Source organism: Antennarius striatus, chromosome 13, assembly GCF_040054535.1.
Source record: "Antennarius striatus isolate MH-2024 chromosome 13, ASM4005453v1, whole genome shotgun sequence".
Lineage (NCBI taxonomy): Eukaryota > Metazoa > Chordata > Actinopteri > Lophiiformes > Antennariidae > Antennarius > Antennarius striatus.
This window is the reverse complement of record NC_090788.1, coordinates 10,676,100-10,690,481: the sequence shown is the minus strand read 5'-3', so window position 1 is coordinate 10,690,481 and position 14,382 is coordinate 10,676,100. Positions and strand designations below refer to the sequence as shown.

The window sequence follows — 14,382 nt, the reverse complement described above, 5'->3', positions numbered from 1 at the left end:
CTCCTCAGTTAGGGCAGAAAATCATTATAAAGCCGCTCTCTGCAGTTAAATAGAGAGATGCTAAAATTACATTTTTACATTTTTTACATCCTGATGCGATATAATCAGAGGAAGGCAATGGCTGCATAAACAAAACACAAATTAAAAATCACACTATGAGTCACTGAAAGAATGGGTTAGATATGGCTGCAAGTGCATCCAAGTAGTAGTGATGATGATATGACAGTAATATTATTAATGAATCATGTTGATTCACCAATTGATTTAATATGAATTTTTTATGAACATGAGGAGCTTTTTGGATTTTAATTATATTATATATAGAAATTATATATATATATTATAAATTATAAATTATATATATATAGAAACTGACTTATAAAAAGGGGATTGGAGCTCCTTATATCATCTGGCTGTCCTTTATTGTCCACATATTTAGATAGATAGATAGGTAGATAGATAGATAGATAGATAGATAGATAGATAGATAGATAGATAGATAGATAGATAGATAGATAGATAGATAGATAGATAGATAGATAGATAGATAGGTAGGTAGGTAGGTAGGTAGGTAGGTAGGTAGGTAGGTAGGTAGGTAGGTAGGTAGGTAGGTAGGTAGATAGATAGATAGATAGATAGATAGATAGATAGATAGATAGATAGATAGATAGATAGATAGATAGATAGATAGATAGATAGATAGATAGATAGATAGATAGATAGATAGATAGATAGATAGATAGATACTTACTTCAATAATCCCGGAGGAAATTGCACATATCCACTGCTCAGCCAAACACCAAGAAAAAACAAAAACAAAACCGAACATACCACAAGACATACACTACACTAACAGACACATGTGGCATTAACAGTACATATACTAAAAAAAATAAAAATAAAAATATTAACAGTATAAAATTAAAATAAATTAAATCCATTTAACGGCGTGCTGACCTCGCCACCTCCACCCCGCTCCTCCTGAGAGAGTCATTGTATCTCCTGATGGCAAGGGGCACGAAGGAGGACCTCAGCCTCTCTGTGGAGGCGCTGTGTGACAGCAGTCTGTCGCTGAAGGTGCTCCTCTGCTGGGAGAAGGTGGTGTGCAGGGGGTGGCTGGTGTTGTTCATGATGGCCCTGAATTTAGACATGGTCCTGCTCCCCAGAACTGTCTCCACAGAGTCCAGGCTCAGCCCGACCACTGAGACCCTCTGCGGATGAGTCTGTTAAGACGTTCCATATCTCTTTTCCTGGCCCCACCACCCCAACACACAATGGCGTATGACAGCACACTGGAGACTACGGACTGATAGAACATGAGAAGGAGCTTAGGACAGATGTTGAAGGAGGCCAGCCTCCTCAGGAAGTACATCCTGCTCTGCCCCTTCTTGTACACACAGTTCGAGTTGAGTGACCAGTCCAGTCTGCTGTCTAGCTGCAGTCCAGGTACTTATAGTTTCCTACCACCTCCACCTCTCTGCCCTCGATGATCACTGGTTGTGGAGAGGGAGGTGCCCGCCGGAAATCGAGCACCATCTCCTTCGTCTTGGAGACGTTGAGCTGGAGCTGGTTCTGTTGGCACCACTCCACGAAGTCAGCCACCAATGCCCTGTACTCCCCCTCATCACCCTCCCGGATACATGCCACAATCTCAGTGTCATCGGAGTACTTCTGTATGTGGCATGTGCTTGAAGTCAGATGTGTAGAAGGTGAAGAGAATGGGGGAGACCACGGTCCCCTGTGGCGCCCCCGTGCTGCTGGTCACCATAGAAGACAAACAGTCCCCCATATGGACGTACTGGGGTCTGTCCGTTACGTAGTCCGTGATCCAGCTCACGAGGTAGGGGTCCACAGTCATGGAGGTCAGTTTGTCCTGTAGGAGCTGGGGCGGGATGGTGTTGAAGGCGCTCGAAAAGTCAAAGAAGAGCACCCAGACGGCACAGCCCCCGGTGTCCAGGTAGGAGAGCACATGGTGGAGGAGGTACAAGACAGCGTTGTCAACCCCAACCTTGGCCTGATAGGCGAACTGGAGAGGGTCCATAGCACCCTGTACCTGTGGACACATGAGCTCCAGGACCTGTCGCTCTAGGGTCTTCATTACGTGGGAGGTAAGAGCGACTGGTCGGTGGTCGTTGAGCTCAGTAGGGCGTCTTTTCTTGGGTACCGGGACGATGCAGGAGGTCTTCCACAGTGATGGGACCCTCTCCAGCCGCAGACTGAGGTTGAACAATCGCTGAAGGGGGTCCCCTAGTTCCGAAGCACAGGCTCGGAGGAGTCTTGGGGAGATCTTATCCGGTCCAGCCACCTTATAGGGACGGAGCCTCCGCAGCATTGTCGTCACCAGGTCTGCAGTGATGACGGTCTCGGTCGTGGTGGGAGCAGGAAGTCGTGGTGAGGTTGGAAGTCCAGTGGTTGAGGTGGGGCCGTTGAGCTTCGCAGCTCTTAGAGTGGGCTCGGGAGAAGTGGCAGGGGCAGGGGTGGAAGGAGAAGTGGCAGGGGTGGAAGGAGGGGAAGCACAGGAGGAGGGAGCATCAGTGGAGCAGTCTGCAGAAGAGGCCTGGGACGAGGAGCCGGGAGTGGTGGGGGAGCTGAACCGATTGAAAAAGCTGTTTAGTTCATTCACTCGTTCACTGTTCCCCTCCACAGTGCTGCGCCCTTTCCCGTGTCCGGTGATGGTTCTCATCCCATTGCAGACCTCCCGCACCTGGTTGCGCCCCAGCTGCTTCTCCAGCTTCCTCCCATACGCCTCCTTGACCTTCCTCAGGCAGAGTCTCACTTCCTGATGGGCCTTCTTCATCTCCTCCTTGTTCTTGCTCCTGAACGCCCGTTACTTTATGTTCAGGACAACCTTGACTTCTTTTGTCACCCAGGGTTTGTTGTTGTAACACCTGGCTGTCCTGACAGGGGCCACGGTGTCCACACAGAAGTTCATGTAATCTGTAAAACACTGAGCAGCCCCCTCAAAGTCCTCCACATGTGAGCCCACGATGACATCCCAGTTGATGGTCTGCAAGCAGTCCCTCAGAGTTTCCTCTGCTTCCGGGGACCACCTCCTGACCTGTCGTGTTGTTGCTGGCAGCCGTTTCATGAGCGGAATGTAGGTGGGCTGTAGGTACACTAGGTTGTGATCTGATTTACCTAGTGGAGGGAGGGGGGTGGTGGTGTATGCCTCCTTACCATTAGTGTAGAACAGATCGATGGTTCTGTTCTTCCGTGTGGGACAGTCTACACACTGGACCATTGTGGGGAGAGATGAGTCCAAGGTGACGTGATAAAGTCACAAGTGATAATGAAGAGCGCCTCCTGGTGCCGGGTCCGAAGAGCGGAGGTGGTGCCACAGATGGTCTCTCGTGCAGTCTCAGGGTCCGCACGTGGAGGGATGTAGACCGCGAGGACAATAACGTGTGAAAATTCACGCGCCAGGTAGTAGGGTCTGATGCTAACAGCTGTTAGCTCCAGATCACGGTTACACAGTGTTGATTTCACCGTCACATGTCCCGGATGGCACCATCTATCATTGGTATAGATGATTAATCCACCTATTTACTTGCAGCCCAGGGCTCAAAATTAACTTTTTTTCTTGGTAGCACTGGTACTCCCAAATTTAGAAGTTAGCAGCACCAGCAAAGACTTTAGGAGCACCTACCCAAAAGTAAGGCAGTGACGGAGCGATAGAGACCGATCCGTCCATCTCCATTCCTCGCGCCTCTCTCCCTCGCCCAGGAGAGCAGCCGCAGCAAAGCTCTCATTGTTTCCTGGCAGGACCGTGGTCCTGCTCAGACTATTTCACACACATTCTCTGGCAGGTCCACACTCATGTGTCCGCATCAAACTAACTATCGCGGTAGTGCGTTCGAGGGTGCACACTCGGCGCCTACGCGTTTTCCCCACATCCACACAATACTGTATGAGAGACGCTCACCTCAGGATGCTGGATGGTCCGCCTCCGGGTCAGGGGCCAAACGAGGCACTACCTGGGTGTGGCTTAAATAGCGCATTGTGGCGCGCTGTCAGGCCAGCCGGGTACCTGGACTGAACCATTTTGGTTATTACTGGATTGTTTTGTATTTTAAAACATCAATAAAAGATGTTTTATGTTGCCCCAAACTCCACCATGCCTTTAGTGAACATTCTTTTGCATTTTTCTCGGTCATTTTGCCCTCAGCTCGGACTTCAGGGAATAATTCTGCGCAAAAGTGTTTTGTTTCATAGTGGCGCTTCATGTTACCACTTTTAATTCATGCTACGTGTTCAGACCACATGAGGTAAAATGGTTTTGAACTGCCCGACGGAGGAACAAACATAAATTTCGTCCACTCATTGTTAACCAGCGGTTTTCTTCGTTAACCTCCCTTCGTTTGGAGCTATGCTGTGTCCCTTCTTCTGTGCTCCGCTGCAGCAGTAAACTCACAGCGGTAGCGAGCTGTCTCATTTCCTGGTGCACTGACAGCGCAGGGTGAAAAACGATCTGATTGGCTGAACTGAGTGGCGCTATTACCGTATTAACTGGAGGAGCAGCGCCCGCCGTCTGTAGCCGCAAACTGCAAGTAAAAATACGCCAAGAAAATCTACTCTCGTGAATTTATCATGGAGTGGTCATGGGTCCAGACAGAACCATGGTCCGCCATTTGGTGATCCCTGCTCTTTGGAGAGAGAAAGAGCGAGAGAGAAGAGGAAAAAAAAGGCACACCAGATTTTTTTCCCTAATCGCACCGGTGCTCCCAAATATATTTAATAGTCGCACTGATAAATATTTGGGCGCATATGTGACCAAAATGGTCTCAATTTCGAGCCCTGTTCCAGCCTCTGGATTTTGGTCTCCAGTACAGGTCTTTGCATTTTATAAATCTTCTCAATTGAGGTCAGGATTGACTGGTGGCAAAACAATAAGGAGTCCGAGTTTACTAAAGACAAGCTATATCCTGCACCAATCTAGGAAATATTTCTGCTAAAATATGCTCAGATTCAGAACTTTTTCTATTTTTGCTCACTTCAGCACCCGTGGATTTTTGTGTCTCATCTGTTCATACAGCTTGTTTCCAGGTTTCCTGGAGAACTTGTGCTCTATTATACTGTACTGTACTGTACTGTATTATTCTGTACTGTATACTGCCTTGATGGTTGTCACCCACATCCTGCAGGGTCTTTTGGTCTGTTTGGCTACTGCAACAAGTTTTTTCTTCACACTTCGTATTTTTTTCCTTTCAGTGGTCATTCCCCATCTAGCAAGTTAATACTTTCAGAAAAAAAATATCTTAATCAGACTTATGCAATTCTCCAACTTTATAACAATGTTCCACTGTTAATCAAATGGTTTTGAAGCATCAGCAAGGGTTAACATCTTTTAAAATTCAGCTACACCTCAGAGTATATTTTTGTGATTAATAATCCACCTTTATTCGTCCACACAATGGGGAAATAATGTTTTCCATTAATATGGCATATTAAAGGGGTCCTATAGTATGAAAATCACACTGTTTCAGGTCTACATATACATATTGGTCCTCACTAACCCGACCAACTCCGACAATCTGGTAAACACACGCTTACTGCATCAAAGGATATTTGGAGTTTTAGGAATTCATAGCCTGGATCGAATCAAAACGATCGGATTTTGCTAGAGTGGTATTTGTGATGTCACAAAGGGCGCTCTGTGATTGGATAGAGTGATTGACAATATTGATTGGTTGACATGCCCATGTTCAGGCTACGGTAGCATTGTAGCATTGTGCGGTAACGTCCTAGCTCAGAGCTAAACACTGAAAGTTCCTCACAAACTGTTGAACTCAGCTAGCATTTGGCTAACTAGTTAGGTCCACTTCAGTCGTGTGTGTGTGTGTGTGTGTGTGTGTGTGTGTGTGTGTGTGTGTGTGTGTGTGTGTGTGTGTGTGTGTGTGTATGTGTGTGTGTGTGTGTGTTTGTGTGTGTGTGTCAGTGTGTGTGTCAGTGTGTGTGTGTGTGTGTGTTTGTGCGTCCACCCGTGGCTATCCCCTATCACAGCGAACACATAACCAGTTGCACATTAATTCAGAACAATTGGCTGTTTTTTGGGGAATGAAAGCAGCTTTAGCTCTTCTAAGTGATCGGAGAACTGCGTGAATCTATACCAGGCGTTCTTAACCTTGTTGAAGGTACCGAACCCTGCCGGTTTCAAATGCTCACTCACCGAACCCTTCTTTTGTAAAAAAAAATTTTTTCAAATTTAAGACATAAGTACAGTATTTTCCGCACTATAAGGCACACTGGATTATAAGGCGCACCTTCAATGAATGGTCTATTTATATAAAAAAAATTCATACAGGCGCACTGGATTATAAAGCGCACTGGATTATAAAAGGCATCTGAGAACTCATCTTTAATGAATGGTCTATTTTAAAACGTATTTCATTTATAAGGCACATTGAGAAAATTAAAGTCTTTTGGGTGCGGAAAATACTATATGTTTTACTGGTGTATTTAATGAGTTGTGCACTAATGTCATCTTTTTCAAAGAACAAAACCAAGACAGTGCATGAACTCAATGAAATGACCTACCTGCAAATCAATGTGACTTCTGCTGTTGTTATTGAGAGACCAGTTTAGATATGCGTGGCTTCACCTTGGCAAGTGCTACTCTGATGTCATTTTCACAGCAAAGTCAGTTTCTTCTGTTTTCCATGCAGCTTAAGGAAGTGTTCCTTTATTTTTGCCAGTGCGAGACTAGAGTTGATCAACTTGACATTGCAAATCATGCAGAACGCTGACTCCCATCACGTTCCGTTATACAGTACATGTAAATTCACGTTGCACATATTCGTCCAACCACTTTCTTATTTTGCTAAACTAGTTACAATGAATTAAAATATTAAGAAAGCAATTAGATGACGTACCATCATGACAGGCATAAATCGACTACTGAGTGTGCAAAATCCCATGTAGAACAGGTAGGCTAAGTGATGTAGCGTCACATGATCGCCTGCAGCCAGTCATAGGTAAAGGGGCGTGTCTTCACGGATTGACACGATGTGTCAAACATACACAGTGATTTGTGCATGTTCGGCAAAAACACCCAACACGATGTGTCAAAACATCCGACACGATGTGTCGGGTATTTTTGCCGACACATCGGGTGTTTTGTCGGCAAAACACCCGACACATTGAGTCGGATGTTTTGACGTATCGTGTCAAGACAAAACATTGTGTCAGGTGTTTTGTCTTGACCTCCGTCTCCGCTGAACCCCTGAGACCGACTCACCAAACCCCTAGGGTTTGATCGAACCCAGGTTAAGAACCACTGATCTACACACGCACACACACACACACACACACACACACACACACACACACACAGAACCTCGTGCGAGAATACAAGAGAGAAACCTTGTCTTACCGGTAAAATCCCATGTTTCATTAGTTTGCTTTAGCTTAGCTCCCGTGTTATTCACAATTTGTCATTGTCCATGACGATTTTCTGTAAAAAAACGTTAATTATCTCAGCTGCTGGTCTGATCATGTTTACAAAATGAGCCACGATTCGTTGTTCAGCAAAGACTAGGGAACGTGAGGAAGCAGGTTCAGGCTTAACGCCAAAAAATCAACGATCATATCATGAAAAACAAGAGTGGTAAACACAAGAAGAATTAGAGCAAAATACGTAGCAGCGAAGTTATTCAAAATTAAAATAGTTCCAAACTATGTTGATTGATCGATCTGTAATGCAGGCGCGTTCAAGTGGCGCAAGTAAACAAACACATGTGAATGTGCGGGGGAGGGCAGTGTTGATCGAGGCAGCTCAGAGGGGGGATGGGAGTTGAGATAGGGAAGGTTCAGAGGGGGATGGGGTGGAGCTACGCCCCATTCAAACAGAGCTTTTGGGGGCGGATGAGAATTTATCAATATTCAATCAAAGATATTGAGGACCACAGATCACTTTGGGGCAAGGCATTTCAAATACAGTGTAGTTGGACATCTGACAGCTGAATGACATGAATTTTAAAAAAGTACCTTTAACTAAACTTTTGTTAGCTTCTAGTATATGATGAGTTATCAGATATGTTGACCAAATTTATTGACTGAAATTTTTTGTTTACTGAGAGACGACAATAGATATTAAATAGAAGCCTGCAGATCTTTTAGCCTTTTAAAACTGTTGAAACATGTTTGTCATCTGACATGTATGCAATACCCTTAAATCAAACTTGAGAGTCTAAAACTCAACATAATGGTGCACATAACAAAATAAATATGTATATATCAGATAAATCATTGACTTCACCCTCAGTAGAAATTATGTAGTTGATAAAAGATAATAACTCTTTCCTCCGTTGGAGTCACTTACAATTGAGATTTGTTGCAGGGTGATGATATGTTGTTGTGGTATGATTCGCTGAAAGTGACAGCTTACATTTGCGTTCACATTTAAAACCCTAGCAAAGATAATAACAGGTTCAGAGTGTAGTTAGAGCATGTTCACAGGCAAACACACAAATGCAGAGGATTCTGGATGTGGAAGTGCTTTAAGTGGCATCTTGGTGCCATAACATTCAACCAGCCCCGAACAAACTCATCATGGCTTCTTATCTAATTAAGTCTGGAGGAGCCCTGGACTTTTCTTGGCATCACAATGTTTTCATTAACTCAAACACACATAAGTGGTTGTATATGCTGTATTTAATGCAATGGAACTGGCTGTGTGATGAAACCCCATTCTCTCACCTTGAACCCTAATCTCCATTCCTGTCTGATCCTGATCCTAAAGCGTTAACCTTAAAAATAAAATGACCTCTTTCAAAGTGACGACTGTAATTTTTCTAACAACAGAAGGATTTTCTTAGTCGCTAATTGGGAGACTATTGTGTCCCATGAGTCAAAAACAATCCAACATACAATCAAAGCATTGCATACGTGAATATATGATGCTTTAATCAACAAGTCTGCTAGAGTTTCCCTCTGCATGTCTAAATATGCTCCCTGGCATACATCCTCCCACTTGTGCCAGGCCGCGTTCAATCATAATAACCAAAGTGCATGCATTAACCTACCCAGAGCCTACATGGTGAGCAAATAAATCCTCATACACATATTTTTGATGAATCCATGACAGTGGAGGACATTGCAATGATGTTCGATGCAAAATACACAGCTGTAGATGCAGACCTCCCCTAAGCCTGCCAGAATGACTAGCAGACTTTGAGCTGACATGCAAAACAAAGGCAGCAACAGAGAAATGGGAAGAAAAGAACGACACAGACGAAGAGGTGAATTTACCTACCACACACGGGCAGAGAGAAGGGAGCTTATTGCGGCCCTTCATGAGCAAGAGACAGTGGAAAAACAGCCTCCCAGACACCCGCAGTAGAGGAGGGGAGGGATGAGGAGAAAGAGAGAGTGAGAGATTGGAGACTGGGGAAGGGGAAGGAGATATTAAAAAGAGGGAGGGGGGGGCTGTTGTAGAAAAGGGGGAGAGAGGTGTTTTCCTGGAAGCGTGAGTTGCTGGTTTTGGATAAATTTTGATGTTAAGGGTAAGGGTCTGAACAGAGAGGACTAGCAGCCTGCTCTAGCTGTGACTCATGAAATATGTTTGTCGCTAGTGGAGTGGGAGGAAGGGGAGGGAAGGAGACAAAGAGAGAGTAAACCACACTTTTAAATATATAGAGATAGATAGATATTAATTAAAGGACATTGTATTTCCATCCATGCTGCTGTTTGTTCTCTTGTGATTTATTCCTTTTCAAGAAGTGCCTTTGGATTCATTTCTGCACCATTTCTGTCACATCTGTCTTGATGTTGGCCCCTCAGGGCTGTTCCATGATGACCCCACTGAGGAACGAGAGTTCTAGAAACTCAGGTGCCCATCAAACAAAATGACAGTTAACTTGTTGACTAGCTACAACTTTGGTGATAAGTCAATATCAAATATCACATTTGAAAACGTCCTAAGTTACATTCTCAGTTGAATATCAATCAATGAAACAGGTAATTAAAGAATGCCTCTTGCTCCTAGAACTTATATTTTTGATATATGTGTATCATAACAACAACTCCCTGAAGAACATTTTGTGACTGTTAATTTAAAAAAGCCCAAACAGCTGCAGGTAGACTGAGAGATTTAACTGCCAAAGAAAGTTTTAACTTGAGGGTAGACAAGAAGAGATTTCTGATAATTTTATGCTACCACACAATCATTTCCGCAGCTTCACGTTCTTTTCTGCATTTGTTGGTTTTATATGCGAATCCTGAATCAGTGTACCTGTACATTTACACCATCACTATTAGATGTCCCTCACCGTCAACGAAATAACTTCGAAGTGTATAACATGCCATTAGGACATATCTAAAACTTTTATGTGGAAAAACTGACAGTGTGCTTTTATATTTGTTAGAATGCGTAATGTGTTTAGTTAGACTCAATGCATCCCTCATGTTTTTTAAACTATTTTGCTATGCAATTTCCTCCGGGATTAATAAAGTATCTATCTATCTATCTATCTATCTATCTATCTATCTATCTATCTATCTATCTATATACAGCTTTAATGCCCCATAAAATGTTTAATAATACAATGATGAATTAGAACAGAAATTTCCATAAAGGACATTTATTTTATTGTGTTTTTACAGATAATTCATCTAGCCAGTGTCATTTTTTTAACGTACATTTTCATAACATGTCAGATGTCAGTAATGTTTGTGGGATACTCAGACGTCTTTTTATTATGAAAGACTAAAAACTTCGAAACAGTCATCTTTGACTGCCTTTGGTACAAACAGGCTCTAAATATAGTCCACTTTACCTCCTCTCTTCACGTCAGCACATCAATGAAGAGATTAAAGCAACAGGTGTCACAAAAGTTGTTCCTGCCTGACAATGGTAGACAGTGTTCAGCTCTGCATGCAGTCACAATATTTAATTTTTGATGCTCATTGTTTCTCAGTCAAACAATATAAACAAAAGAAGTATTTTGACATAGTGATGTAATGATGGATCGTGCGAATCATTGTCTCTTTGTTAACTATCCATGGCTGTTGAAGTAAATCTATCCGGCATAACTCTAGCAGTGATGTCTTTCTTTTGATGTCTAATTTCACATTTCCTTTCCAAGAAGTTAAATATATCATGTCACATCAGAATGCTGTGCTTTAAAAACTGTCATAGATGAATAAACGAAGCAAATGTCAGAATTCTTTGCAATTGGTTGAATTTTCATAGAACTCTCCAGAAACCAAAGCTTCTCTTGGAGTGCACTTTTTACTGTTGTCCTCTTTCACTAAAGGGCCATGCTGTTCTCTTCAAGACACCCATTACACACTTGTGTAATCAATGTGGTCAATAGTTTCACACTGAACACGATTCTTGCCTGTTTTGAACCACACAATATTTTAATTTATATCAAATCGGGAGTACTTGTTCCTGCTCCTGCTGTCATGGGTCCAGGTTTCTATCTGACACACTGTGTTGCACAGAAAATAATGTTGTGAAATGTGAGGAGACACACCATGTACCCATTGGCCAGTTTAAGATTGGACCTGTGTCAAGTGATTGATGGGTTCTGACACCTGAGGAGGTTCAGCCTGAAGACCTTTGGACTTCGATGACACACTGAGCTGTGGGTCCTGCATCAGCCTTGCTGTCTACAACTAAAGGCAACTGAAGCACATCCTGACATTTCCATCTGGAATCACGCCTGTTCTGTTAGAACAGTGTCAAACGCTGCTGCATAAAACCTAACATTAATTTTCTATTCTCTGAATTCATGAGCATTCTCTGCTGCTGCCTACACAGAGGTCATCCTCCTACCTGAACACTGTGGGCTTCACAATTTCAACAGCCTCCAATGGCAGGGCACCCCCCCCCTCCTCTTCCTCCTCCTTTCATCTCTATTCTCTCCATGATGATACCCCTGCTATGCTGTCATGGCAACAATCGGGTCCTGATTGCTTGGTTACTAGGCAACTGACATCACCTATAAGAGGAACATGAAGATACAGAGCTGGAGACAAACAAAACACGCAAAATATGTTGGGTTGTGCGGAGTGTTAGCTCATGTGTTTGAATTCTCCCTCTGTCATGTCATGTTTATCACTCAATTTTCTTTAGTGTGAAAGTCACACATGTCTGCAGTGAGGTGTACCTTCAGTTAGAAAGCGTGTAATTCACATGTGACCGGTATTCTGGCCAGTCTTCTGCTCTTCTCTGAACGGAAGGTTAAAAACCTCTGAATCATGACCTGAATTTCAGATGAGATGAGGGGGCTGCTCATGAATAACTGATACAGAGCCTCATTTTAATCATAAAGAAAAACATAGGGACGCCACCCTCAGTGAATGCAAACTGCCTCTGTAGTCTCGGGTGTAGGTTACATAACAATACAATCCGGTTTCCGGCACAAGCAGTTCAAATCTGACAACATCCCTGAGCCACATTGTCACGTACTCCTGAGCTGTAGTTTAACAACATCCCACAAGGTGTCATTGTGTGCTATAGTGAAAAGTATGACCGCATCAATTAAGAAAATCTGATCCTATTTTCATATTGATGATTTAAAAAAATTACAGTGTACCTCCTTGTCATTCTGGTTATTTTCTTCTACCTCCTTGGTTCTCCCTCTGCCTCTCAGTCACACTTCACTTTATATCAGCGCTCCACACTGACAAACACTTTAATAATAAAATATATCCTAATGAGTTTACCGTTTTAACTAAAATGACAATACTTTGGTATTATTAGAGCTGTCTGGTGAGACCTCCTCATTCCTTGACTTAGCCAGCATGCCCCACAGGACCTCTTCTATTGAATCTATACATCATCATCACCATTGATCTTTAATCTGTTTAGTCCTACTTCATTGTATTTTGCATCCAGTCGGTTGCATCCTACAGAGTTAGAGCAAAGCAAAGTAGAGCAGTCACAGTCCTCCCCCACAGCAGCAGGCTGATTTTTCACCATTAGCCCTCCTGCTCAATTGGAGATGACAAAGGCTCCAGCTCAAACAACCTGCGATGTATCAAATCTGTCATCTGTCATGTGGACAAGTTCAAGACAAACAGCGATAGGGACAGCCAGAACACTGAAATTAAGCAGCAGAGCCTGTAAGCAGGCCAGTGAACAGGAAGTAGACTGGGGTTTTGTTTATGGAACTGAGACCAAGAAGACCAAAATAAATGATTACACTCACTCAACGTTCAAAGAAGGTCTGATCAGTTCAATCACCTGCAAAAATGAAAGCCTGCCTGCCCTCATGGGTCAAGGTCACAGAAGAAAATACCTTTTTCAGTTCATATTATATAAAAGTACACAAAAATACTAAAATGTAATAATAAAAAAAACACTGAATCTGTGGCTTCTAAACATTAAAGGAGGATTGAAAAGGCTTGATGGGCTATTGCTCATCCTCTCTAGAGATGAATCTCTAAAGCCGAGGGAAGTGATAGTCAGAGAAAAAAGAGAGGAGCACAGATTGTGTTGTGTGCCTTTGACAAAGATCTCAACAGCGTTGGCTCAGGTGTCTGGTGGGGGTGTTGGGTATTATGAAAAAGTTGGAGACTGGAGGTGAGTATTGCAATAGTAAGGTATTACCAAAGTGAGGGACTAATTAGCACGGATGAAATAAGGGGACTGTTGTGTGTATTTGTTGAAATAAAAAGGTGATTTGCAGGGAGGCTCTAAGGTAAGGTCACTTTGATGGAAGTTAAAATTATCCAAAGCTGTTTTCTGCAGTAACACCATTAATTAACAAGTGCAGCCGCTTGAATTTACAGCAGCAATACAGCCAGCTGCCTCCTCCTGTCTAATTAAACCTGACAAGTTTTCTAAGACGTGAACTCGAGCTTAAGAGGACGCTGCAGCCTGGATTAAGAGTGCAGAAGCCTCTCGTGCTGGAGCTAGATGCTTCACAGTTTGCATGAGTCCTATCTGATCTTATCTGGTTTAATGTGTGGGTGAGTAGTGCAATATGTAAGATGAAATGAAAGCATAGCTGATGACCAGACATTTGCAGTATTTCTTCTCCAGCCATTATTTGAGCTGAAAAGATTATTGTCTGTGCGGAGTTACATCCCTGTTATCCCCTCAATTCCGCTGTGCCTTTTTTTATTGAACAATAGAAGGCCTCTGCGCTGTGCAGTCATGACATCATACTTGCAATGGGGCAAACTCTCATTCTTTGTTTGCTGTGCCCAAGGAGCAACTTGGCTGGATCAGTGTCTCTGTGGTCGCATACAAAGGCCTCATGGAAGCACGTGCCCTTGAGCGGAGATCATATTAGTTCTCCACTGGATCACTAATCCTAACCCACAGCACACTGTACTGTATGACACACACTCACAGAAACACACATCACACGGTATGGTGAATGCAATACAGACTAGCTTGACTGAATACTGAGGATGCTCTGTTTGATTTGT

At 43.3% G+C, this 14,382-nt stretch overlaps 1 protein-coding gene across 6 annotated transcripts in view; it reads right to left on the bottom strand.

The window, feature by feature from the left end:
* Window positions 1-14,382, bottom strand: part of LOC137605967 (disks large homolog 4-like) — an 83,064-nt gene that overhangs the window by 65,345 nt on the left and 3,337 nt on the right. The window contains exon 1 of one of the 6 annotated variants that reach the window (XM_068330952.1): window positions 9,251-9,338. The exons of the other annotated variants lie outside the window; for them this stretch is intronic. Coding sequence (XP_068187053.1) covers window positions 9,251-9,292 — 42 coding nt within the window. The 5' untranslated portion in view covers window positions 9,293-9,338. Of the gene's footprint in view, window positions 1-9,250; window positions 9,339-14,382 lie in introns of those variants that run through there. 6 annotated transcript variants of the gene reach the window in all.